The sequence below is a fragment of the Anas acuta genome, chromosome 8, assembly GCF_963932015.1.
Source record: "Anas acuta chromosome 8, bAnaAcu1.1, whole genome shotgun sequence".
Classification (NCBI taxonomy): Eukaryota; Metazoa; Chordata; class Aves; order Anseriformes; family Anatidae; genus Anas; species Anas acuta.
In genome coordinates, this window is record NC_088986.1 from 21,695,015 (window position 1) to 21,721,147 (window position 26,133).

Below are 26,133 nucleotides of genomic sequence, written 5' to 3' on the forward strand. Positions count from 1 at the left end.
AAAAAAAAAAAAAAATCAACCTTAAGGAAAAGAGCCATCTCCCCTACTGCTTCTTATCCACAGGATAGTCCGGTTACTTAAAAACACCAGCAGTCCACACCACGTAATGTTGTCCCACAACGTGCAGACTGTATTAGCTTTCTCCCCGCCAAATCTGCTTTATCCAACCTACACGCAGAGATAAAAACACCTACTGGCAGCGTCACCTGCAAGGGTCTTGCAGCTGCATCACTCACGGCTGTAGCAGCAGGTTTGCAGGAGGCTGCAGAACTCACAAGGCACTGGCAGTCCTGCTGCCACGGATTTCTTATCACGTCCTGGATGGGTCAGAGGTCTTAGAGAAGAACTGGTGGCTTTTTATTCTTGTAGTGAAAGCCCAAAGCCAAGCTCAGACAAAATCACATTGCCAGATAAACTTTATTTAGAAAGGATACAAATTTCAGAACTAGAGTTCTGAAAGTGGCAGGACCACGGGCCCCAAAGACAGATTAACTCCTGTTCGATGAGCGTTGTGAGGACAACTGTTACAAATGCCATGCGTGCTCCTCTCGCCATCTTTGAATAGGAAACACTGCCAAATACAAACTCCCTATGGCAAGTTCTGGATGATCTTGTATCCCCCAGCAAGAGACAAATTGCTGGTTGCACTCAAGTCTCATTATTACGTACCCAGAGCTTTGCCCAGCACAGCACTACCCTGTTGTAACAGTTCTCAGCTAACAGGGATTCAGTGATTATCAGGAATCCAGGAACATCTCCCAGAGAAGCTGGTACACTATCTCTTCCAGATGTGAGAAAAACAGTTTACAAAGAACATGTAAAAACTGGGGAGTGGAAAAAGAAATCCCACCTTCAATATAACACCCTGAAGGCAACAGTCTCAATATCCTATGCTGAAATTATGTGTTTTTTTAATTTCCACTTTCCTGCTTCTCCTTTCCATTACCAACCCAAAGGTGAATTCCTATCAGGAGAACTCTCGTGTCTGTTCCCCATTCAATTCTGAAACCACCATGGCACAGCAGGGTTGTATTCCCCTGACCCTCCCATAACAGCTCATGTTTTCTGAGCTGCCTTCTAGTATTAGAAGTTGGAACCATCTCTACTTAAACAGCTCAGCTCACACCACTGGCTATAAATCAGTTTTTCTTTGCCTCTGTTTCTGCAACAGGCCAGGAAACCTGGATGTGATATGGCTCTAATTCTTCTGGAGTGACATAGTCTGGAGCGTTGCCCATCAGGTCCCGTCCCCTGAATGATTTAGGAAAAGCGATGACATCCCGGATACTTGGAGCACCAACGATGAGAGAGATCAGCCTGTCAAGTCCTAGAAGCAGAAAACAAACTGATGAACCACTTGAATTATGGTGCTATATTAGTTCCTCCAATTCAGAAAGTCAGAAAAATAGAGTAGATAATATTATTGGGGCATTAAGAATAAAACTGAAGCAAATACATGAAAAATAATCTCAGCCAGTAATGGTTAACCTAGATAGCAGAAGTGCCAAGCAAAACTTTTCAAACAAAGCTTTTCAATGCTACCAAAAAAATGCTGTGATACACCATGGATTGCAAGACAGAGGCAGTGCCTTTGCAGAGAGAGCATAACAATGCCAGGGCCACTAAGTGGCAGGAGCACCATCACCGCTCCGTTTAATTGCTCAGACAAAGCTCTTGGTCAACCAGTTCTGAAGAACTAAACTAGGAGGACTTGAGAAAGAACAAGAGCCTCTGGGTGCTACTCTTTCATTGCTCATTTAAAAAAAAATAATGAAAGATTCTAAGAAAACAATCGGACACTCCTCTAATGCTATACACAGCACTCTAATGACTTCTGAAGATGCCATTCCACAACACCTAGGTCAGTGCTGCCATCTCCTCATACTCCCTCTGACTCCAGAGTTTTATCTGCTTCCTGTCGTGGCACAGGTGTCCATCAGATCCATGCTGAGCCAGATCAGGGAGCTAGCGTGACAGCATTTGCTTACAGCCAGTTTAGCTCTCTGAATTAGTGAATGAAACAGAGACAGAAGATGGCAAGTGAGACAGAAGCAAAGGCTGAGGTTGTGGCAGTGACCCAAGGCATGGAACAGAACTGTGCTGTCCCAGCCCTCTGAGCATGCAGTACAGAGAACCTGCTCTGGCTGCACAGGAAAGAAAAGAGGAACACTGAAACATTCTGTATTGGTGATGAGTGCTCTGCTTCTTCCGTAACACAGCTATACAAAGACAAACACTGGAGAAGCCCACAAAGCGTTACCATGTTGATATTGGTACTTGGCACCACCAAAACAGCCATCTCTGTCAGGAGGAGGCAAGGCTTTTGCTAACAAACTTGCTCTCAGGCTTGTTCCTGAGATCTAATATGCCAGAAGAAAGTCACAAGACACCTGCATTCTGGATAACTACAGAGCACTTACCCAAAGCAATTCCTCCATGTGGAGGAGCTCCAAACTCCAGAGCCTCAAGCAGGTGGGAAAGCACCTCTGAATCCTCCTGCAAAGTTACATAAGAAATGTCACTGATTGAACAACACTTCCTGCTAGCAAGATAAGATAAAAGTACAATGGAGTCATCCGTCTCTCAGGGCTAGGAGTTATGTTTCTACAGAACCTGAAATATATTTAAGTTAAGTACTCATTTACAACTTCAAGAGGATGTTGGAGACATCTACAGGCATTACCTTCAGCACTTTCTCCAGCACGAAACGTTGTTGTTCTGCATTATGAATTCTGATGGAGCCGCCTCCGATTTCATTGCCATTCAGCACAAGGTCGTAGTGCTGGCTACGGACCTGGGAAAAGAAATGAAGAAGCACCTTAGCAAAGCTGGGACAGAACTGCATTTAATGCCAACCAGCACAGACAAGACAAAGATGCTGTAGTGTCATGCCTTCATTCACAACACTGCTTTCTCAGTGGAGCCTTTCACAGACACATAATAAGAGGTTCAAAACACTAAAGAGGAGAAAGCTTTCTACTGAATTCCTCTGGGGGTGACAGATTACTAGCTTTGGAATAACAGGTACACAGATTGCAACAGAAGCCCTAGAGAAAACTCCCATTCATCTCCTTTGGCTTCGGACAAAGTCCTACTAGCACATGCAGAGCAAGGCAGAGTGCACGTTTCACCAGTGCTCCTCTTCTAGTTGCAGTCCCAGCAGGACTCCTGCTCTGCAATACTCAACAAGGTACAAATATGAAAAGATATCACTTGGACACATCTCCTGCAGCTTCTTTTGTGGCTTTGTCACTGCCTAACTCCAAGCCCAAGCAGGAGAAGGTCCCAGTTCAAGTACCAATCCTACCAGCAGCACAGACTGCTGCTGACAGAGGTGCATGCTACCTCAGGGTGGCATGTAACTTAACAGAAACTGGTCCAGTACAAGTCCTTCTGTGAAGTTAGTCAAAACCTGAATCAACGTGGGATGTGTCAGAATTCAAGATTCCTCACCCGAAGCAAACATTTCCAACACGCCCTTTTTGTCAGAGTGGTACCTGGATATTTGCTATTCAGAATAATCTGGAAGCAATCTTTTCCAAACAGATTAAGTACAGTATGAAGTTAATTCCCCAAACTATCCCTTTTTATAGTAAAAGGACTGCTACTTGCCTAGTTTTCCACAAAACACAGCTGTAAAAGGGCCAACATGGCAGTTACCTTTGTGGGGTCAGAATAGAGGAGGTTGGTATCTGCAGGATGAGGGGCAGTGAAGGGGTGATGAGCAGATTCCAGTTCAGCAGGATTCTCTTCCTTGGGGAGGAAAAGGGGAAAATCTACCACCCACAGAAAGTGAAAAGCTGTAGGATCACGGAGCATCATTCCAGCTGCCTCCAGGAGGTCAGCACTCTCCAACCGTAAGCTTCCTAATGCAGAGCACTGCAAAAAAAGAAAGGAGCTAATGAGAAGGGGCAATTTACTGCCAAGGAAGTTGCTCATACATCAGCCATACATGAGCTTTCCGTAACTGCAACATCACAGACAGCATTAGTTGTACTGTGGTGCTGCCTTAAAAAACATTTTTGCCTTGTCTCCTAAAAGACATCACCTTCCTCCTGAGGCAGGCTTTGACCAAAAAAAAAAGCCAAATAAGGAGCTGGAAAGCCCATTTTCTTCCACATGTTCCGTCCTCACAGAACTCTTCTGGACTGACACCTCAAGCCCTACACGTGGATTAACCGGGGAAGCACAAGTAAGATCTCTCATAACAGGCAGAGAAATGAAGGCACAGAAAGAAGTTACACAGCTTTGGCAGTCATGCTAAGTATGACACATGCACTGCTTGGAAGGCAACATCTACTGGCAGGAATACAGAGAAGGCTTGAGACAGAATCTCCTCTCTCCTCTCTGCTAATAAGCAGCCGCGCTTCGCTCCTGTCACCTCATTATGGGAGACAGTTACCTAGCCGACCTTGTTTTCCAATCTGTTTAGTAATTTAAAAAAAAAAAATAAGTTGACGTGAGAGAAAATGAGGCACCAATTTGTTCCTGTTTTATATTGCAGCCTTCATTTCAGTTACAAGTTCTTCCCAGAAGCTGACTGGTGGAAACAAAAGCAATAGGTACATTTCATGCATTATTTGTTGTTGCTACATCTTCAGATCCAGAGAAGCATGGAATTAGATGACGACCTATTGTAATGGTCAGAGGAATTAAGACTAAGGACAGATAACATCAAAGCCATCAGCGACATTCAACTCACACCGACACCCAGAAACGCTTCCTACCACTCGCTTGTGTTCGCCAGCTGCCAGCAGCACCACATCATCCACCTGCACGTTCAGCGCTCGCATGAGCTCCGACTGCTGCTCCTTGCCAAGAAGTTTTGTAAGCAGAGACTTCAAGCTTCCATCAGGCCTGCAGATCATGTCCATGACCTCCTAATGCAAGATCAGTAAAAGAATATGTTCAGTTCAGTGCTGCTGTCTCTTCTCTGGAAGCATGACGTGTTCCAGCACTGCCTCTCAGCAAATAGCCTTATTAAAAACAGCTCTTCTGCCTTCCTCTACCTGCACGTGCTTTTATGCACAGCTCACCATGCACTACTGCCAATGCTGCAGCAGTGTTTCTGTCTCACCTGGTTGAACTGGGATTTTGCAGACTCCTTTAGTGACTCCAGATCTTTATTTTTAAGGTATCTCTGGGGAAAGAGCAAGAAAAGACACATCAAACAGCAGAAAAATCTATGGAAAGCCAAACCAGGATTCAAATCTATTGACAGAGCTGTTTCCAGAGCTCTCAAGTTCTTTTGTTTCTAGCGCAAGATTTGCATGATGGCTGTGGAATAAGAGAGGGCCTGCAGCACTAGACTGCAGCTGAGTGTCTTCTCCAAGCAGCCCCTCTAGAAAGCAGTTGTTCTCCATGCTCACAGACCAGATGCAGCTAGTCAGTAGTGTCGGGGTAACTAACTGCGTCCAGCATGTGGGTTACAGAGCAGAACAAGGTTACAACACCACACTGCTGATGGTGAAGGTGTAACTTGGTGTCGGCTGATCCTCATATGCAGAGAAATGCAGTAGATATGAAAACCTCCATCAAGTTCTTGATTTTTCTTAAACTACTTTAAGGTAGAAAGGCTCCAGATTCCACTCGTTTTGCAAATGCACACCTTTAGTGCCCTCTCGTGGGAAGCCAGGAACTTGTGCTTTCTGCCAAAATTAGAAGAATCCCAAAAGGAAGTCCTATTCCCTGAATAAAGCTAGGTGTCTAGCGAACGCTTTTTCCCCTTACTGCTTATGCTGCAAAGATGCTCACAGCCAGAATTAAATCTGCTTCCCTGCCAAGATACGTCAAATATGGTTCTCGATCTACTGTCAGCCTTGGATTTGGTTGGTGACAGTCTCATTACGAGACGTGAGCAGTGCCGACAAACACAACAGAAGCAAACAGGATGCAGTTTTCTCTCATTAGCCCAGAACAGAGCAGTGCCATACCTGGCTCTATTTCAACCTCTCCTCACAGGGCACAATTTATTATTCAGATGTTATCCTTGACAGAAGCAAGCCAAAGCCCCAGGAGGCTTCCCTATCCTCAAGGGACCTCTCAGCCTTGCAGCTCTGCTCTCCACCCAGGGCAATACATTGTCTCTTCATGAGGACAATATATTACAAAATCACATATTCTTCCCATTGCCTGATCACCTCCATTCCCCTGCTTCTAACAACCCTCAGCCCAATGTGACATCACTCACAATCTATCCCAAGTTCCCCGAAGGACACCACTCCCCCAGTCATAGCAGGGAACATTTCCATACCAACAAAGGGATTTAAATTGGTATTTTATTTCATAAACATACGCGTTATGTAAAAGCATCACTTACCACTCCCTGAGGGATACAAATAGCTTTGACAGTGCCACGCGGGTAACTGAGCGCATTCTGCACAAATTGAACATCCGATCTTCGTAAAATATCACTGATGTCCACTATCTGAGCAAGGAGAGAACACAGGAAAAAGCGGTGGTGGGAAGAACATGCAGAGAACACAAAGCAAAAATCCTGCTCTTGTGCCTATTGCCTTCAGAAACCATTCCCTGGGACACAGCTTCCTTACTCAAAGTAATCAAAAGGTTCACAGAAAGAAATGAATGAGGCCCAACGTGAATAACCATTAGAAGACAGAGGACTACAGAGACAAATAAGCAAGGGAGCAAGAAAAACCCCGGAGACATTATCTTCAGAATAAAGTGATCTAAAAATATACATTTTCCCACAAACAAGCCTACCCCTTTCTTCTCTAAGAGATCATTACCTGTGCAAAGCAGTGATGATGGGAAAGACACCTTGGGTATATTACATAATTAAGAACTCCACTTAACCTTGTATAAGTGATTTAATCAAAGATTATTCCTAAAATACTAACAGGAAGAAAACAAAAAACCGCACGTTTCCAACAGGCAAGGCTCACCTTCATCCCAAAACGGGTGTCTGGTTTATCAGTCCCATAGCCAGCCAGTGCCTCCTCATAGGTCATGGAAGGGAAAGGAGTCGTAACGGCACCTCTTTCCTGAGGCCAGGAATATTGCAGGAGGCCCTCTATCAGCCTCTGAATCCCAGCCTGATCCACAAATGACATCTCTATATCTATCTTAAAATAGAAAATAAGAGATTCCACATTAGCTACAGTTTTTGCCTTTGCACTGTTACTTGCAGAAGCTCTTAAGCCAGCGTAAAAGGAAACAAGATATTAAATTAAATCATAGCATGACTGCATTAGTCTGAGGGTACGTTTATGATCTCCCTACAGCCTGCTGACTCAGGCAACAACCTCCTCAGAGTGCTAAATGAGGTAATGATGACAAGGACAGAGAGAGAAGCCTTGAATGGACCGACCAAACGCTGCCTGGGCTCTCAAGGCTGATGAACAGGATGCCCAGCTCTGCAGGACAGCAGCAGACATGCAGCATCAAATACAATCACTGCTGCAACGCAATCCCACATCTACTGACTGGCACCTGGGACAGTAGTCAGCCGAGTCAGTGCACATCCCAAACCAACTGCAGGGGGCTGGGGCTGTGAAACACACAACAAACAACATTCTAACCCACAAGCAGCACAAGGACCAGCAGACACCAGGCCTTCAAAAAGTAAAACAGCTACAAGGCTTGTTTGTGTGAGGCAGAGGGTGAAAGGTAGTACAAGGTGGTTACCTGAGTGAATTCAGGCTGCCTGTCAGGCCGTGAGCCTTCATCTCGGTAGCAGCGAGCAACCTGAAAGTACCTGCAATAGAACTTACATTTAGACTCCAATTTAAAGTACCCTAAATTAAATTGTGGCTATGGAAATGGTCAGCAAAAGGAGTGCTCTGCTCTGTGTGTACTGGATTATCATAGCCCTGGTTGTTGCCATCCCTTCAAGAGCATGAAATTCTGAGTAGAAGCAGCTGTATCAGCAGCTGTATCCTTCTCCAGCCATACCCTCCAGAGGCACGAGGAGGCTACCAGGTGAGCTGTGCCCTGACAGGGCACGTGCAACACCTTTTCCCATCTTCCACTCCAAACATGGACCATACTGAGGGCCATATAAAATTCATTCATGGTCAAGACCTGGTCTGAAGTCCTCTGCAGGAATATCTCCCTCTCCTTTAGTTCTACTTGGAGGAACGAGCCCAATTAAAAGCTTTGTACCTATGCATCTGGAGGATGTGCTTACCTTGTCTCAGTCACGTTCAGCTGACCAGCCTCATGTCAGTTAGTTCTATAGGATACATTGCATGAGGCTTTTTATCATGCTCTAGATCTTCTGTCCTTCAGACAGACTGTCTCTGCAAAGCTTATTCCTACTTCTGTACTTAAGATGAGGTTTCCATTTTAAAACAGTGAAGATTTCAACCATCAAAGAGGGATAAACTTCTGCTTACTAGGCAGCATTACTGCTAATGAGCATGGCTTAGGATAATTCTAAGTACTTAAGGATCCCTCTTTGAAACAAAGCCATTGGCAAGAAGTTCTTGGGGAAGTCTCTAAAGCCTCACACACAGCAAAAGAAACAAACTCTGGACAGGACACGCAGAGAACGGGAGTTCAAGTAACTCTTACCTGTCCACGCCTCCAACCATGAGGAGCTGCTTGAATTGCTGAGGACTCTGAGGCAGAGAGTAGAACTTGCCCGCTTCCCGTGAGGGCACAAGGAATTCTTTTGCCCCCTGGCATGAGAAAGAAAAGTTCACACGGTTCAGGAAGTGACCTCAATTCCCAACTGCAAGAAAGGTGCCCCAAATATAACCAGCACACAGATCTACTGCCTTCCAAGAGTCATTGGGTTTTAGGCCATTTTTCCCCCCTTCTCTTTCAGATTCGTCTCTCTCTCATCCTGGCTTTATACGCTCAGAATGTTACAAGTGGACACGGAATGGCGCAAGCATAAAAGTCATCAAGGATAACAAATGGATCTGAAAGAAAAGGTCACCTGAACTTTTTCACCTGAGTTCCTCAATAGAGATTTCCATTTCCTACAATCAGCCCATCCAGTAAAACACATCAAGTGAAGCATTCTACAACATCCTTCCTCCCACACATTCTTCTTCAGTGTTTGACAGCATGAGGTCACGCTTTCCCTCTACTATGGGGGTACTTCACTCCAAGAATTTCTTGTTTTCAAAACCTTTGCCCCTGAGGAAAATTACAAAGGGATTTAAAAGTTTTGGGGAAGGGCAATGGAATTGCTCCCTTGTTTCCACAAGCAGCCAAGCTAAACACTAAGATTCAGAGGCTGGTGTTTTAGTTCTGGACCTCTACCTTCAAAATTGTAGGCAAGCTAGCCATGCGCCTGGGCTAGGATCCTTTTGTTGAAACCAGCAGTTGATGTGGCTATGGTTGGGCTGGCAGGGAGGAGTCCTTTCTCTAGATCCTGAGAAGGAGCAGTTTTATTTCTGTCACCTGGTCTATTGCTTCTGCCTTATAAATCCATCTTGGCTGCTCGGCCACTTGTACCAAGGTTGTGCCAGGGAGCTGTGGTGTCACTGAGGAAAGTAAAGGGGAAAATATAGGGTTTACTACACTGTTGCTTCATACAGACCTGCACAGCCACACAGGCTTTACATCCATCTACCACTTACATTTACAGTCCAGCTGTATGACAATGTTCCGAAGAACTAAGAAGCAACTCCAGAGATGATGCACACAGTGACACACACTTCAGTGTAAACTAACACAGATTACACTCTTACAGAGGTAGCTGGAGCCTGGCTGTGGAATGACTAGCAGCTAATAAGAGAAAACATAGAACAGCTTGCCACGTTACCAGATGATTGCCTGTGCAAGCCTCCAGACTGCTCATCTACCGCACCAGGGGCTGGCTGCAGCTTCAGCAGGTCTGTAACACAAACCTCATGACCACTCTGCACAAACCCCATCCAAACCTACATGAAATATCATTATTTCATCTTCAGATGTGCATTTGAAGTGGGGATATTCCTTTCTCTGAGCATTAGGGAGCTAATAAGGGCAGATGTATCAACATTTACACTCCCACCAGCCTGCCTCTGGCAGCAGAGCTAAGTGGAAGACAGGTCAGTGCAGGGCTTCCTCGAGTGACCCAAACAGTTGTATCACCAGGCTATAAATAGCCTTTGGAAGTGAGCAGGCAGAGACCTGTTGCAACATCTAGTAAAACTTTAATCATCTCTTGAAATCTGGGCCCGCTTCTGCTTCCCTGACACTTCCTGCTCTCACAGGAGATACGGGCTTTAATCTTAGTTGGTGTCACAGTCCAGGCCTAGAAACAAACACAGCTGCAATTTGCTCAGTCCTGAGCGAAAGAAATACATGATGCGTGAAGGAAGGCTGCTGCACAGCAGAGAAATGGCACCAAGACTCAGAAAAAGATTACTGTCCTCTGTCAGAAGGAGGGTATAAAGCTATCATCCAGAGAAACTTAAAATAAAATTAAAAATTGAGGGGAATGTCTGAGCACCCCTCTTGAGGTACAAAGAAGTTACCATACACAAAATAATTAAAAAAACAGAGCATGTGTATCCTAATATATGAGTCAAATTTTCCACACTCTACAGACTTCCTTCCACTCACCTAGGCAAGACAGAAATACTGAATAAACACTGAACTTTCCAGCAATTAAAGAGCTGATCAAATAAACTGATAATGAAATATATTTTTTTTCAGAATTTCCTAAGAACTGCAGCAAATTGATGCCTTTACAGGGCCTGATTACAAATCTTCTGAAGACTTCTCAAGTCTTCAATACTTTCCAAAACATCTTCCTTTGCCATCTTTCGCTCCCACCACAGGGAAACATCTCTCACTGAGCTCTGCTCAAATGTTGATTCAAATGTGGTATCAACATCTCGGACTTTTTTTGCAGCCGTTAGTTTGGACACATACAGGACTTAAACCTCACATAAATAACGGAGAAACAGTGTGCTTGGTATCACCACTGATAGTCTGGATTTCCTGCTGGGCAATTACACAGCCTCGGCTCTTTTGCAGAAGTAAATCTAGAAACTCTAGGCTACCATCACAGCCTAGAAATGCAAGAGGAAATGACTTCCTTTCTCCCCTTATAAAATCCTACTTGTGAGGAAATCACTGTTTCTATATTGAATAATCTGTTAACCAACTTGATCTGAAATATCCAGGAGCAGGTTTCTACACCTCTTGCTTGGCAAGACTAACGCATAACAATCCACCATCCATGACAGGGGGTTTATATGCAAGAACTCCATTATGCCAGCTGCATCAACAACTCCTGGTCTATAGCTCCCTTGCCTGGGATTAATTTGGAAATGAAAGACAGGAATATAAACTCAGAAGTTAAAATGGCTTGAGTACTGCCACTGCAGTAACCTACCAGTTAAGAGAAAAATGCTAGGGAAACTGTGCTTAGAGGAAGATTTTTGTTTCAATAATCTGTCCCAGGACAGGACTTGCATTCAACATGCTCTACAAGAAGCTTTTTTCTTTTACAGTATTTGAAGGCTCAAGGTGCCACATCTTCCCAGGATCAACGGATTGTATCAGAAATTGGCACACAAGCTGTTACCTAGTGAGGGAACAGCATGAAGGTTGAGTGGCAAGTGACAATAATTCAACCATGAACTGCCTAGGCAATTGCAGTAGGCTAATATGAATTCATAACAGCTTACATACCCCTGGGGTTCTCTTAAACAGCGTTGGAGTTTCTACATCCACAAACCCTAAGGAACAAAAACATGCCTCAGACACAGAATATGGTGACAGCAGGGAAAAGAACTGGTATGATAGGTTAGAGTAAGGTAAGTTAGTCAGCTCAGTAGGTAATGTACTAGCACGCAATGTAGCCTCTCCAAATCTCCAGACTTCGCTGTTTCTAAGTTGTGCATTGCCAAGTTTAAAGACTCTGAGCTTCCCCAAGGCCTGCCAGAAATGCTGATGACAGGACTCCACAGAGGGCTGAGAAATTGTTAATTCTCAATCCATTTTGAACTAGGCTTTGAGTTTCTAAACAGACCTTCAATCCCACTTATATGCCTCGAGTTAAGTGAACAAAAGAGGGAAACTACTTGCAAAAAGCCTTCGTTCACTTAAATTTCTCGATATGGCTTATTTGAAACAACTGTTTTATAGCATGCTAAGGTATTTCAACATACTTTGTTCTTTAGACCTACCAACATCTCCGTAAATTCCCCACTGCAAGAAGACACATTCTTACCAAGTGGAAACTGTTTGGAGTTTGAAGTAGGTTGGTAACTATTCCAGCAACAGGCAAGGGTATAAAGGAACTCTAAAATGCCATTTGCTACACACTGTTGTGCAAGCACTTTCCTTACCGTGGAGGTTACACAGATATTCCCGCATCCTCATCACTATCTGGGATCTCAGCCGCAAGTTGTACTGTAACTGGAAGCTGCGCAGGTCCAAGTAGCGATACTGCATGCGTAAGGCCTCTGATTTCTGGAGATAAAAGACAAAAATCAAACTGCATGTCCAATGAAGCTGCTCCCAAAGCCACAGAAAAAAAAGCGGGAAGCTAAAAAAGGATACTGCTCAGTTGCCACAACCCACTCATTACCTACAACCTGCACAAAGAAACATCAGCCACTGAGAGTATCTCCATGCATGACAATTTTTTATTTTTTAAAAGAAAAAATGACAGACATTTATTCTATCGTAAGAGTTGCCTCAAAAAAGCTCAGGATTTCAGCCCTCCTTATTATGAGTCCACTGCAACAGACTGCAGCAATCCTCCTCTGAGTGGAGGAGCAGTGTCATACACAGATCTAAAGGAACTACCTTTATGGTGAGATGCTCTTATTATACACAGGAAAACTGAAGTACTGCAGATGGTGAGAACCGTCCAGAATCTGTAACATGCAAGGAACAGGACCCAGCTTTCCCAATTCCTACTCTTACCTGTCAGTCATGTGCAATGGTATAGACAAGATCTTAACAGCGATGCCTCTCAGACACCATGGAGACTACTCTAAAAATAACCTTTTATAAGACTCTGTACTTACAGAGGAAGAAAATCCCCTGGCCAGCTAGCTACTCGTCCAGATAAGACTAAGCAGCCTTGACTTAAAACACAGCGGTGCATTGGCAGGTTCTGTTTCACACTCAAAAGAGCCAGCATAGCCTGAATTTATTCCACTCTTCCCCTTACCATCTGTTCTTACAGTGATATTTTAAAACCCTCTGCAATGGAATCTTTCAAGCCTTGTTTTCTGCTTAAGTCCAATTAGAATTACAACCTCACAGCTAACAATAAGCACATCCTATTTTAAATGCCACCCTTCCTTCAAAGCAGAGCTGGATAGAATCAGATAAAGCTCTCGCAGATGTTTTGCAATCACCCTGGGCAAATTCTCAATTTAATGAAAAAACACTACTTGTGTGCCAGAGAAAAATGCAGACACCTTGATGAAATCCTTGATTTCAAAAGGCAGCTTCTTGCAGGAGTTTAGGATCTCTGCAGTCTCCACCTTCACTTCAATGTCCCCAGTTGGCATTTTCTGGAGCAAAAGGCAAGAAAAAATTAGATTCAAAATTTAGGGGAAAAAAAAAATGCACAGAGGTATTTCACAGATGATCAGGAGGAAAAAAAAACATATGATTATCTTTCCTGCCTTCTAACACAGCATAATTCAGAGAACTTCTGTCAAGGGCAGATTTCTCCTAGATTTCCCTTCTGTTCAGAAAAAAAGCACAAGCCAGCTCACCAAAAATGACATGTTCTTTTCTAGCAGTGTACCCAGTGCCACAAGAAATAAAATTGCTTTTCCTTTGCCTTCTGCTTCAATGACATGCTGAGCACAGAGGAACGGTCAGGCCCAGATCCTGCTAGGGCACATGCATTTGGACAAAATACTAGTTCCATTAGCTCCAGTGAAATAACACGGTATGAATTTTAGAGTGCATTAGCAGCATCACCATCACCCTTCAATAAAAGTCAAAAAAGGCAACTTGTTCAGAACTGGAAGTTCTGAGAAGTTCCTCACACCAGTTCTCAGAACTAGTCTTCTTTTTCTTGAATCCCGAGGGAGAGCAGATAACTTCCCCAACTTAACACTGTGCCATGCTGAAGTTCACTTGATTCTGCAGAATTCTTTCTATTTACTAGGGGAAAGAATACACAACCTTCCAGCAAAATGATAACTGATTAAAAGAAATAAAAACTTAGCTTGAAGCTACCATCCTTTATGGACATTTATAAGTGGTCACAGCAAAATAAATAAATATAAAAACTATAGTCATAAATTCAGGTTTCTCTTTCCAGGCCTGCCAATGATGCAGGATGGCAGCCTGCACACAATCCTGACAGATTATCTACAGCTGATTACAATGAAAACTGAGAAATGCACATTGATAAAAGTATTGAACCTCTGTCTCCTATGCAACGAGGACAGGAAAATTTATTGAATGAGAAACAGGTCATCGCGTACTGCAGAACGTATAGTGACAGCACTTATTTTCAGGAAAATGAAATTATCTCAACCACAATTTGAAAGACTGAAAAAGTTAGTTTTTCAGTGGTTTTCATTATCCTTTCAAAGGGCTGGAGTAGAATTTAAATCACGGGTATCTGTAACATGCTGTGACGTTCTCCTAAGTTACGTGTCACGGCAGTTATTCCTGCCTCACATTATCTGAGGACAGGCTATCACACATCTCAGAATAAAACTGCCTGTGGCAAAGCTGTGATGCACAGAAACCACCACCAACCCACTACCCAGTGCTCTGTTCCACAAGGAATAAAAAGCTTGAGAGACCCCAGCATCCTCACCGGATTCTCCTGCCCTGGGGGCCGAGAGGAGACAATCCCAGTCACTCGCACAACAGACTCCACTGGGGCGTTAGACAACAGCTTCCTCACGTGGGAATGTGCCTGCAAGAAGATGCCAAGACCTCTCAGAAATTCGAAGACCAGGACAAAAGCACCATGCTCCAAGGCCCGTTTGTTAATGTCCCGTTTGAATCAGGGACCACTGCTTACAATCCAGAAGAAACATCATTAACACTTCTGATACAACATCACAGAAGGGCTCTCATAACGCTGAAGTCTGCTTGTGTGTCAGAGCCCTCTGTCTCACCAAAGACCTCATTCTGCCCTCAACACCTGCTAGACACAGGCTATCAGAGGAAAAAAAGCTTGAGACTCATACTTAGGTAGCACTTACCTCATCCTGTGGAAGGATGATCTGGGTGAGTCCCTGGAAATCCCTCAAAACCAGAAACAGGCCATGTCTGATCCATGAAAAACAAAAAAGAAGATAATTTCATCAAGAATCCAATCATCTTTTGCTTTTTAAGCCAAAGCAGGTGGCAACTACCTACTATCTATATCTTGTGACTCATACCTCAAGGCACTTCCAACGTAAGACACATACACATACTTTTCCCACATCCAAACCTAATCTAACAGTTTGTTTCGGATTTCATACAGTCACAGACAAACATTGCGTTATCAAAATAACTAGGAGAGGCAGTATTTTGATTTGAACGTTAATCCACATAGAGCATGGACTCTGAACACACGCAATTCTTAGAGATTTCCTGCTGAGAAACATTATCCAGATAAACACATTTAGATGAGCAATAAAAGTTAAGTTCACATGGATACCCCCCACTTAAAAAAAAAAAAATCCATCAAAAAGAAAACCCACAGCCATAATAACAAGAACACTAATCTCAAAAAAGTTTCACATGAGCAATCCATGCTCCTAGGCCCAGCATCACAAATCTTGATCTCTTCAGCTGCAATAGTGACAGCTACCACTGTACTTAAATCATCACGAGGCTGTCAAATTGAGCACGCTCTGACTGCCTTTAAAGGCAAAAGCACAACAATGTCACTGCTGCAATCATAACTGTTCCTGGAACTGCACCTACGACTGCTCGAAGATGAGATGTTCAAGTCCTCTTCATGAAATCTGTGCATACCATCCCTGCAGAATGATGCTGGATGAAACTCAGCCTCACTGCACTGTAAAATGCAAAAGGCTACTCCTGATGCTAATTAATTTCATCAAAACCATTGGATCTATCTCCTTTTTACAAGCACATACCCAGGATCATAACATAAGAGTTACACTGCAGGTATGCTTTCCACCCTGTATTTGCAAAATGTACAACTGCATTAGTAATTATTATATCGCATCACTTATAGCCAACTGTTGGAATTAACATTTCATCCTCTGTTTACTAGCTTCTCGTGATATTTCTTTCTTTGAGCGAAGCATGCATACTTGAAATATGCATTGTTATATGCTATAACTGAAAAGACAAAAACATATTTTGCTTAAAATTTAAGGAACTTATATAAAAGCAATTATTTGCTCACAGCCATCAGAACTGTGATAAAAATGCTATTATTTATTTCATCCTATATACAATGAAGGTAGTAACACTTAACTGCTTTACAGGGGTGCAAAGAAGATCAATTAATATTTGTACCAAACAGTAACATTTCCAATACTGCTCTGGCATGATTCTCAACTGTTTTAGTAAGACACTTCAAAAGTAACCATGGCAGGATATGAAAAGACAACCTCCAGCATAAAAAACACTAGTCTAGCACATACACTGGATCTGGCAATTAAGCATCTCCATTTTCAGCTTGGCTTGCATTTACCTTTGATACTGAATCCATCCATACAGCGTGACCTCTTGTCCCACGTGAGCAGAACGCAGCTCTCCACAGGTGTTGGTCCGAGCAACAAAGCTATTGAAGTCTCAAATAAATAAATAAAACGTTATTTTAAAGCTTTTGCAGACAAACAATATATGAAGCAGTGCTGTGATTTTTTCAGAAGTTCAAATACAATTTGGGCATACACATGAATAAATTACTTCACATAATCCCATCATGACCACTATGAGACCTTGGTACATAAATATGAGATGACAATTGCACAAAACACATTTTAAAGAATTAGCGCTATGTCCCAATCAAACTTTCACACAGAAATCTGAGCACAGCCTAGTTGCAAACTTGCTCAGCAAATTTCAGGGATGAGAGAAGCAAAAGCTGCAGAGCAGCCCTGAAGCATGCTGACAACTCTGCACTTAAACACAGACGACACAGCAGAAAGGGGGCTTGGGAAGCCAAAACTAAACCATACCAACACTTACCGTGTCGGTTTAAATCAGTTTCCTGCCTGCAACAAGTGAAAGGCCCGAATAACTACAGGATTTCTGCAGACCCCAGCATGCCCGGCCTTGTGGCTTAGTTATTGAACCAAATTAATCGTTTAGAGAACGCTCTAGACTATCAACTTGCCATTAAAAAAAAAAAACAATACACGATGCTATTGCATAAATATACATAAATATATATATTTGAATTAATCTCCCTTGCTGCCTCCATCACAGCCTTTCCAATTAAGGAAGTAATGCATAGCGCAAGAAGCTTTGTTTTGTAATTATTCTTATATTAGGTATTCGGTTCCCCCTGTAGTTTATAGACTTTGCATGCCATGGGAAGAAAAAATATGCAAACGCAAAGTCAGAGCTAGGGGGAAACAACTACGAAAGCTGCTTTTGGTGTATTTTTCAATCCCAATTCACTGTGAGATACCAGAAGTCGAGTGAGCGCTACGTGAAGGCGCTATGAAAAGCGCCCCAACTGCAACACCTGCCGACGACCGAGGCCCTGCCCTTCAGCGTGGGCTCCCCGGATTTAGGACCGGCGGGGGAGAAGGGGCAGAAGGAGAAGGAGCAGAAGGGGCAGGGGGCAGCCGGCGGGGGCCGCTCCTCACCTGCAGCCCCGGGCGCTGAGGCAGAGCCGCGGGCCGGCCGCGCCAGCTCCCAGCCGAGGCGGGGCAGCCCACCGCAGAGCAGCCGCAGGACACGGGGACATGACATGCTGCGGAGCCCCCCGCGGACAGAAAGGAGCCGGGAGGGACCCTCAGGCTGCTAAAAACAAGCAGCAAAGCGCCGGTTTTCCTCACAGAGAAGCCTCCGGAGCGCGAATCCCCTCCCTCCCCGGCCCCTCCGCCCAGCCCCTAAGATGGCGGCCGGGGCGGTGCTGGGCGCCGCGGGGGCGGACGGGACGCGCGTTCAAACGGCGCCCGGCGGGGAGCGGCCCGAGGCCGGGGCCATGGAGCCTGCTGAGGGGACCGGGTGGGCAGCGGCCGGCAGCGGGAGGGGCTCCGTGGCCGGGAGGGTGTCCGGAGCCGGGCAGCTGTCGCGGGGGCCGCTCCTCAAGAAGCTCAGCGGGCAGCTCGGGGTCAGCCCCAGCGGCCGGGCGCTGCCGCCGGGCTCGTGGGTAAGGCCGCGGCTCGGCCCCCCCTCCCCTCAGGGCTGCTGAGGGAGCGAGGGGAGCGCTGCCATCACTCCTTGGTTTTCTTTTCTTCCTAGGAGAACGCGGACCCGCGGAAAACAGCGTTTATTCTGCGCAAGCAGTGGACGCTGTACAGCGTGACCCCTCTGTACAAGTTCTCCAGCGCCCACCTGAAGGACTACGGCCGGCAGCTCGGCGCTTTCATCGCCGCCGAGAAGCAGAAGGGGCTGGCGGTGGAGGTGGGGGTCGAGCTGGGCATCAAAGTGGCCGTCTCCAGCCTGCCAGACCTCAGGGGCAGCGACCAGGACCACGCCGCGGTTCTCGTGCAGGTAAGGGGTCTCGCCAGCAGCTCTGAGGGCTGCTGCCACTGCTACTTACATCTCACAGCCTTTTTTTTCTGTCATGAACTACCCCATCCACTTGCAAAGTCCCAACACTGTGAAATGATTACTGTAGTATCTGTTGAGACTTAATGAAAGCACCTTCTGGCCAGATGGAACATCTCATAACCAATGTGTGTGTTCAAATTTGAAGTTCTGAGTTCAGCTCCCTTGTATGATCACAGTAGGAACACAAGGAGCACTCCTCATGTTTTAACTCAGCTCAGCTTACTGCAAGAACTTTGACAGGTTATTGAGCTTCATGGATGAGGTTGGTATAATTCTACCTCCTGGCCATAGCCCCCATCCAATTAGTAGTTCTGCAGTGCTTTGCCTTGAGCGAAGTGCCAAGCTCCCTCAGTATGGCTGTGGTTACAGGATGTACCATGCACCTGCTTTTCCAAATGAAGCACCTTAAACTCAGATTTAAGGAGTGTTCCTATAAAAAGTGCTTTTCCCAAAGATCACACCTTTTAGGGTTGTAACATATAGACTGAGTAACTGTATGGACTTTACAGGCAAGAATGTTTAGTGTGAAGTCCTGAGGAAAAATCTTCCACCAAATACTCCAAATAATAAAACCCATCTTCAACTTTAAAAAAAATAAATAAATAAAACTTGCTCTGTAGCATTCAAACACTTCTTTTCCCCAATCCAGCTTTCCTTGAAATCATCTGCTTCCCAGAAAAAAACAGAAGAGAAACTGGTATGGTCAGGATGGTTCTGCTCTGTGGCTGGAGATGATCTCTCAGTGAACGTGCTGGAGGACTTCACGTGTTTACCTTTGTTTCTTGCTAATGGGGCAGAGAGTTACACATCCCTTGTTGGCACTTGGTTTCAGAAGACTTTTGACTGCTGCTTCCGTCGCTTAGTCATCAGCCCTCTCATTCTCACTTGGATGGCGGCATTGTGGACTGGATACAAAGTGGACAAAACTTCATCAGCCATGGAACTCGTTTTCTCTGTTCCCTGTCTGCCCCAGCCTCTGGATATTTCATATGCCATTCACACAGAGGATGCAAAAGCTCTGTGGGACACTGTCCAAAAAACTCCAGGAGAGATCACTCAAGAAGAGGTGGATGTCTTTATGGACTGCCTTTACTCTCACTTCCACAGACACTTTAAGATTCACTTGTCAGCTACAAAATTGGTCAAAGTTTCTACAGGAATTGCCTCAGCACACTGTGATGGGATTATAAAGGTGAGGTTTTAGATAGCATGTTATCCTATATAATACTGGGCAACTAAAATAGTTGTACCTGACTAAAAGTGCCTTCCTTTTAAAAATTAAAGCTGCCTGCTTTTTATGCATAACCTTCTACTAGAAGTTAGTTGAATTTTCAAGTCTTCCAGATCTTGGTCCCTCTCTTTCTCCTTAATTATGGAGGTACTGCTTCCTCTCAATGCAGGAAATCTGTAACTTACCACTGCACCTCTTTTCCATCGTAAGGAACAAGACTTCTGTGCCAAGATGAAATCCTGAAAAACTAAGCTTTGTTGGAAAGCATCTCTTAACAACTATGTCCTTTAGTAGGATAATTGCGGAACACTGAACATTAGTGTGGCATTGCCTATTATTTTTACCTGCAGCAGTTTAAGAGTGGCTACAACAACTTCTCATGTTGCAGGCAAGTAGACATGAGATTCTCAGACTTCCTGAGAAAGCATTTTCTAGAAAGGGGTTTATAAACTCCATAGCCCCATTATGAAGGAGTTGTAACTGAGTTTGTCAGACATGTGTATAGCAAACTACGAGTACTTGAGGAAAAGTGGCAGCCTAACTTGTGTTCCTAAAGAAGGGAAGTAGCCAAAGAGGTGCTAGGACTACTTCCTCCAAACAGCCACAGCAGGAGCAGGCCATCTCTTCAGGTACCATGGGACTGAAACAAAAGGTGGGGGGCTCCAACTGGCACAGGATTTAGGCAGGAGTGTTTTCTACAAAGCCAGAGTCAAAATAGTAATAAAGGTACCGTGCAGATGACAGAGAAGTTAACTGTAATCCCAAGGAACACCTAGTGTTTGGTCTCCAGCCAGTTAAGGGTGTGGAAATCTGACCACTGGTTTATTCTAATATGCTTTTTTTTCTTTAAACAGTTTCTACAAAGCCAGCACATGATTAGAGTGCTGATGCTCCTGACAGAGCTGGCAATCTCTCAGATACAGTGAGACTCAATTCAGCAAATCGTCACGCTATGAAGGCTTACGGTTCGAAGATGGAAGCTGAGAAACCTATTGGAAACTCATTCTTGCAGCATTCTTTTACCTTTCCTGCTTGCTGTTCAAAATGGAACTGTAACTTCTGCACTGAGATCCGTAATTAGCTAAAATTCAACATCATGCACAAAGAAAAGCCGACATTTTGCCCTGAAGGACTACAGTAGCTTCTTAAGCACCTTTTTTATAGCTACTGCATTCAGTTGTATATAGTGTTATTTGCTGGAGGCTGCGAGGTAAAGTTTTGCAAATTCTTGGATGCAGCTTACTGACAGGTGTTTGTTTGCTGCTGTTGGCAATTTGGTTTTCACTGAAGTTGACCAGCCCAGCTCTACAGATGTTAGCTATAGTGTGGTACTGCTGGGCTGAAGTCTAAATGCAGTCAAGCACACCTCAGAAAGGGATGCATGTTCTGCAGCCTATAGCAGAAAAATCCAGGTTTCTAACTTTCTAGAAAACTAAGGCTGTTGGTAATAGTCAGTGTTTATCTATTCCCCAGGTGGGCTAAGGTGAAAAGCAGGACTGACAACTGCCTTCTCTTTCCAGTGCTGGGGGTCCTCAATGAGGAGTTAATATATGGGAACTTAAGATCTGTCTGTAAACTAGTTTTATGATCCTTTGCCTGATGTAATCTTGTAGACCACAGAACTTCATATTGGATCTCTTCCCTACAGTAGGTGGCAGTTCAGAAAGCTACTGCATAGAGACTGGTTACAGCTTAAATGAGCAGAAAGGAAGTAGCACATCCTAAATGCTATGATTAATGTTACAGTACTACATAAACATTTCCATTTTTTAACCAGTGGAAGAGAAGATTTATAGCTGACCAAACACGTACTTGTCTTCTGCTTATCTCTAAATTATTTTTTTACTTGACTGAACTACTTATTGTTACCTCTTAAATAAATCTGTGAGCAAAGCTAAAGTCTAGTTTCTTGTAGAATTCATTCATAACTTCACATACTTAACATCTCTAAAGTCTAAACATTTGTGCATGTGTTGTATCCTTCCCCATAAACAGTGATGTAAGTTTTCCTTTCTTTGCCAAATCACAAGTTTTGGAATCATTCATCAACTCTCACTAAAAGCAGCTAGTACATTCTTCACTCTCCCCAGCAACAGTGAGAGGAACCAGCCATGCAAACATGAATAGCTGCTTAACACACCATAATTGCATGTCTAGTTCCTAATCTACTGCTAATAAAGGAGCCTTTAGTCTCCTATTACATTTACGAAAAGAATCATGCACTTGCTTGTAGTTTTTATGTTTACTAATTGAAGATGGATTACTCTTGCTTGTAAAGCAATGATGCTTACCCTGTTAGAAGTAATTGAGCCATTTTCTGAAGCTCCTAGCAGCTATTAAAAACTATCAGTTCTGATTTCCTTTTAGGAAACATCTTAGACAAAAATTTGCTATATTGATTCAGAGGAACACTAGGTAAGCAGAAATAGGTGATCTGACATGAAGTGGCAGCTGTATTTGGTTTGAAAACGAGACTGTTACTCCCAGAGGTTAATTTTAAGATCTAATGCTCAGCTCTTCCCAGCAGCTTTGCATAATCAGTTTCTAAAATTCTAAATTCAAATTCTAAATTCAGCGTAGCTGCCTTAACCTATACCTTCTTTTAGGAACACAAACTAAGAGGATATAAAACATGTGAGAAGTCCCTGTGAGTGCTCTGCTCTCAAGACTGGTACTTCCCTAAAGTTGCTCCTTTGCTAAGCATGTCCAGTACCTGCTACAGACTTCTGTAGGACATTGCTGGAACGAAGGGCTACTTCCTTCTTTTTACAGGCTTACCCACAAATTGGAATAGGTAACTGCAGTTAAGTCAGCAGAGCTAGATTTAGGAAGATGTTGCAGATGCTTTCTTCCAGGAAAAAAAGCTGGTTCTGAATCATGTGCTTCTAAGGAATTGAGGTTAACACCAAACAGCAGAGCTTTTAAACCAGTTTTACTTTGACTGGTACCTGAAAAAAACAGCATCTATATCCACCATATGTACACAAACTATATAAAACCACTGCTTTCAAGTAAAAGAACAAACGAAAAACAGCATAGAAGAAATTTATTAAGATAGCACTATTTATACAAGTTACTCATGCTAGAAAAAAGCATAAATGATAAATGTAAACATTTGTTTACAGAATACTTGTTTTCCTTGTAAAGGTGCAAATGATTTTCATATGTAAACACAATATCAACCTCGAGGGGAAAGGGGGCTTTTTAAAAACCTTTAATGACCCATTTATTACTGTAGTGTAATTTTTACTATATTCAAGCACATTAAAATGCTGAGTTACATGAATCAAACTATGAAGTTAAAGAACTTAAGATACCAGCACTGCCTTTTTCATCTCAAGAATTTACAGTCCTGTCCTCTTATTCTTTTAAAATCAGATTTAGTAAGGTCCAAAGTTACATCAGGTGCAACAGGTCTTTCTTTGATTCTGTATAGAAATTACAGTACAAACGTGTCAGAACCTTTGAGTCTAGAGTTCCTCTTTCCTCTCTCCCCACCCCTGGGTACCTCTGCACTCACCAAAACATGACAAATTACAGTGCCAGCAGAGTCCTTCCCCTCCAAACTCTTTCATGAGTCTCAGACCTTTCCCTGCTCAAAACCAGCCCAGAGAAAGTACATAAAAATCACTAAAAGGGAGGTTACCATCTCGTCACGGTCGGTGTTTTACAACAGGAATTCTGAAGACACAGACAAGAGGCAGAAGGGCAGCTAAGGTGATGCTAGTCTAAGCATTTTTCACAGCAGGCACTGACTGCGGGTCTGCCACTCTAGCAAGAAGCTGAGGAGTGTTGATCTAGGCTAGTAAGAATTAACAGATGACACCTGCATACCAGCTTCAGACAAAGAGTGATTATCTAAGCAGGCAACGTGAGAAAGACTTTTCTAAGTAAGCAACAAGTTGTTTCTAGGTTCATATACAGGGGCGTTGAGAGACAAAAGCTGAACTTCTGTACCATACACTGTACACTAAAAAGGCATTGCCTGAAATCCTTTTCACTCTCTTTTGGGGCATTTCACTGATTCAGTCGATAGATGAGAGTTCCAGTTCTACTTCTTGCCTCTAGCAAGACTGAAAAGATACTCAGGGTACCCATCTTCATACCTCTCCTGTACTCTAAGAGACCCTAACACATACCACAAGGGTTGGAACCACAATAGCTTGCAGGACATAGCCCTGCCCTAACCATCAACTCATCAAAACTCAAATCGCACACGCACATATACATATATATAAAATACATATATATATATGCACACATATATATGTATATAAAAAGCTGGAATCATCGCTGTGAGCGATACAAAGAAAATACATGATACAAATTAAATGAAAAAATAAATATACTCTGAGCACAGGAAAGCTTCTGTGCAAAGGTGGCACCTTGCAGGTCAAGTACTTTTTTTTTTTTTTTTGAAGCTCTCTGTAAATAAGGCAAAAGCAATGTTTTCCGTATCACTTTCCTCTTTCGCCCACCACACAGCTGCCACATCCACTGCTCACAGCAGGAGGGAAGGCAGGAAACCCTCTTCCTTGCCAGACTCCCATTATAGCTTGTAGTCTTTACATCAGTATTACTTACACTATAGCGACATTTACAGTTTGGTTTATTCAAAATTGTAGACTATTTAGAAAAAATACGGACATAAGCGACACTTCTACTTTTGTCCAGTGGTTCCCTGGAGTCTGACAACGTGGTCTCCCATTGGGCACACTCTGACAGAAGTCATTTTTATAGTTCCGTAAGAAAGAGTTACATCGGGTCTAGACCGTTCATACTAGAGCTGCAAAGAGGTCCAGTGTCAACAAGTCTCTTCAGTTTTTCTAGAAACGAGAAGCTAGGGGGCTCCTTCCCTTCTCGATGCTTACCATATATGAGATTCACAGTGTGTCATTTTGATAACACCTACTCCTCCTCCCAGCCGGCGATAGTTCATCCCACCGTACAACCTGCAAAGACAAGGCTTCTGTGAGCACACTGCTTCACCTCCTTCATGGAGCTACCAGGGGAAAGACTGAACCAGCCTTTGAAACCACAGTTACCCCACTGATAACCTCTGGTTACAGCGGATCGTGACAAGTAGCAGGGCAGCAGGCTTTTTATATACTTCCAAGGTAAACACTTCTATTTGCTTATGCCCTTCTCCATCAAAACAAAAATTGCTTCTTGTTTTGACACGACAGTTTTCTGTTACTTGAGTAATCGCTTGCTTTCTCCCTGTCTCATTGTGTGACAGATTAAAAAAACAACTTACAGGCTGTAGCTGACCTTGGGCTAACGTTTTGGATAGCACTGGATCAAGGATAAGGTTGTCACTTACAATTCAATTTACATTTCTAATACCCTAAATTCAGCTGATCTGACCAAGATGTAACACATCCCAAGCACCATCTGCTTCTCCAAGATATGCTACTGAAACGGTGCCTGCATTTCACATGGAAATCTGATCCCTATAGACTCCAGTATCCTACTCACTTCAGCTGCATACTTCTGTGCCACTGAAGTCTACTGGCAGAAAGAGGAGCTCTTCAAACAACTCTTACCGATACCATTTGGGATTAACAAATTGTATCAGAAGAATTTCTCATCAGGCTACCCACATATACTAAAAACCTTCTCAGACCAAGAAGTTCAGCAAAGAAAAGGAAGACGACCAGATGTTGATTAGCTACATCAAATTAAGTGGGAGGAAAAGCCCACAAGCTACTACCTTGAACAACCTCCTAAGCTTCTGTGGAAGCCAGCCCAGACAGTAACTCTTAATGCAATATATGTCATGGTTACAGTCACTGGAAGTAGCTGAAACAATGCAGCTAAGGAATATGAAGTACGTATTACTTGCTATTCAGCTGTTCTTTCCTCAGCAGTTCATAAAGCACTGACCATAGCTCAGCAAACAACGGGAATGGTCTCTACTGCTTCTCATGACAGCTTCTCTCAGAAGGATTAATTTACTTGTATTATTATACCAGAAAGAATAAGGACATTAATTTCTATTCCTCTCCCTCCAATCCTTCCTGATTACTAAAGGAACAAGAATAGAGATAGGAGATTGAAACTTTATACTAATTAGATTTAGGAATAAACATACAGGTAATTGCTTTCGAGCATAGTTACGAATAGAAAAGAAATGGGAAATACAAACCAGCAATTTCATGATTTTCTCTCATCTTGTAAATCAGATGAAATTCTAATTGCTGCCTTCCAGATTTAAAGGGGAAGAACATCATATGCTCAAAGTATTTCATTTCAGCTCCTCCAGACAGATTTGGAACTCAGAGCCTCAGCTTGATAGCCAA

General features: G+C 43.5%; 3 protein-coding genes across 7 annotated transcripts in view; 1 reads left to right on the forward strand and 2 right to left on the reverse strand.

Moving 5' to 3' along the window:
• Positions 1-398: 398 nt before the first annotated feature.
• DARS2 (aspartyl-tRNA synthetase 2, mitochondrial) lies at positions 399-17,824 on the reverse strand. Its single transcript, XM_068689830.1, has 17 exons — positions 17,688-17,824; positions 16,562-16,661; positions 15,108-15,174; positions 14,714-14,815; positions 13,347-13,442; positions 12,261-12,384; positions 11,602-11,648; positions 8,536-8,642; positions 7,648-7,717; positions 6,906-7,085; positions 6,320-6,427; positions 5,078-5,140; positions 4,728-4,880; positions 3,661-3,879; positions 2,684-2,794; positions 2,421-2,496; positions 399-1,327 (listed from the first exon to the last, which is right to left on the reverse strand). Exons 1-17 carry the CDS (start codon positions 17,791-17,793, stop codon positions 1,140-1,142), a joined length of 1,917 nt encoding a protein of 638 aa, XP_068545931.1. The 5' UTR covers positions 17,794-17,824; the 3' UTR covers positions 399-1,139.
• A 114-nt stretch (positions 17,825-17,938) lies between these two features.
• On the forward strand, positions 17,939-21,730 carry CENPL (centromere protein L). The gene is made up of 4 exons (XM_068689837.1): positions 17,939-18,196; positions 18,289-18,540; positions 19,250-19,792; positions 20,686-21,730. Exons 1-4 carry the CDS (start codon positions 17,939-17,941, stop codon positions 20,755-20,757), a joined length of 1,125 nt encoding a protein of 374 aa, XP_068545938.1. The 3' UTR covers positions 20,758-21,730.
• Positions 21,731-22,860: 1,130 nt separating this feature from the next.
• KLHL20 (kelch like family member 20) overlaps positions 22,861-26,133 on the reverse strand; it is a 31,208-nt gene continuing 27,935 nt past the window's right edge. For all 5 annotated transcript variants that reach the window (XM_068689831.1, XM_068689833.1, XM_068689834.1 and 2 more), the window contains one exon: positions 22,861-24,783. In XM_068689831.1, the coding sequence (XP_068545932.1) occupies positions 24,699-24,783 (85 nt within the window). In that variant the 3' untranslated portion in view covers positions 22,861-24,698. The remainder of the gene's footprint in view (positions 24,784-26,133) is intronic.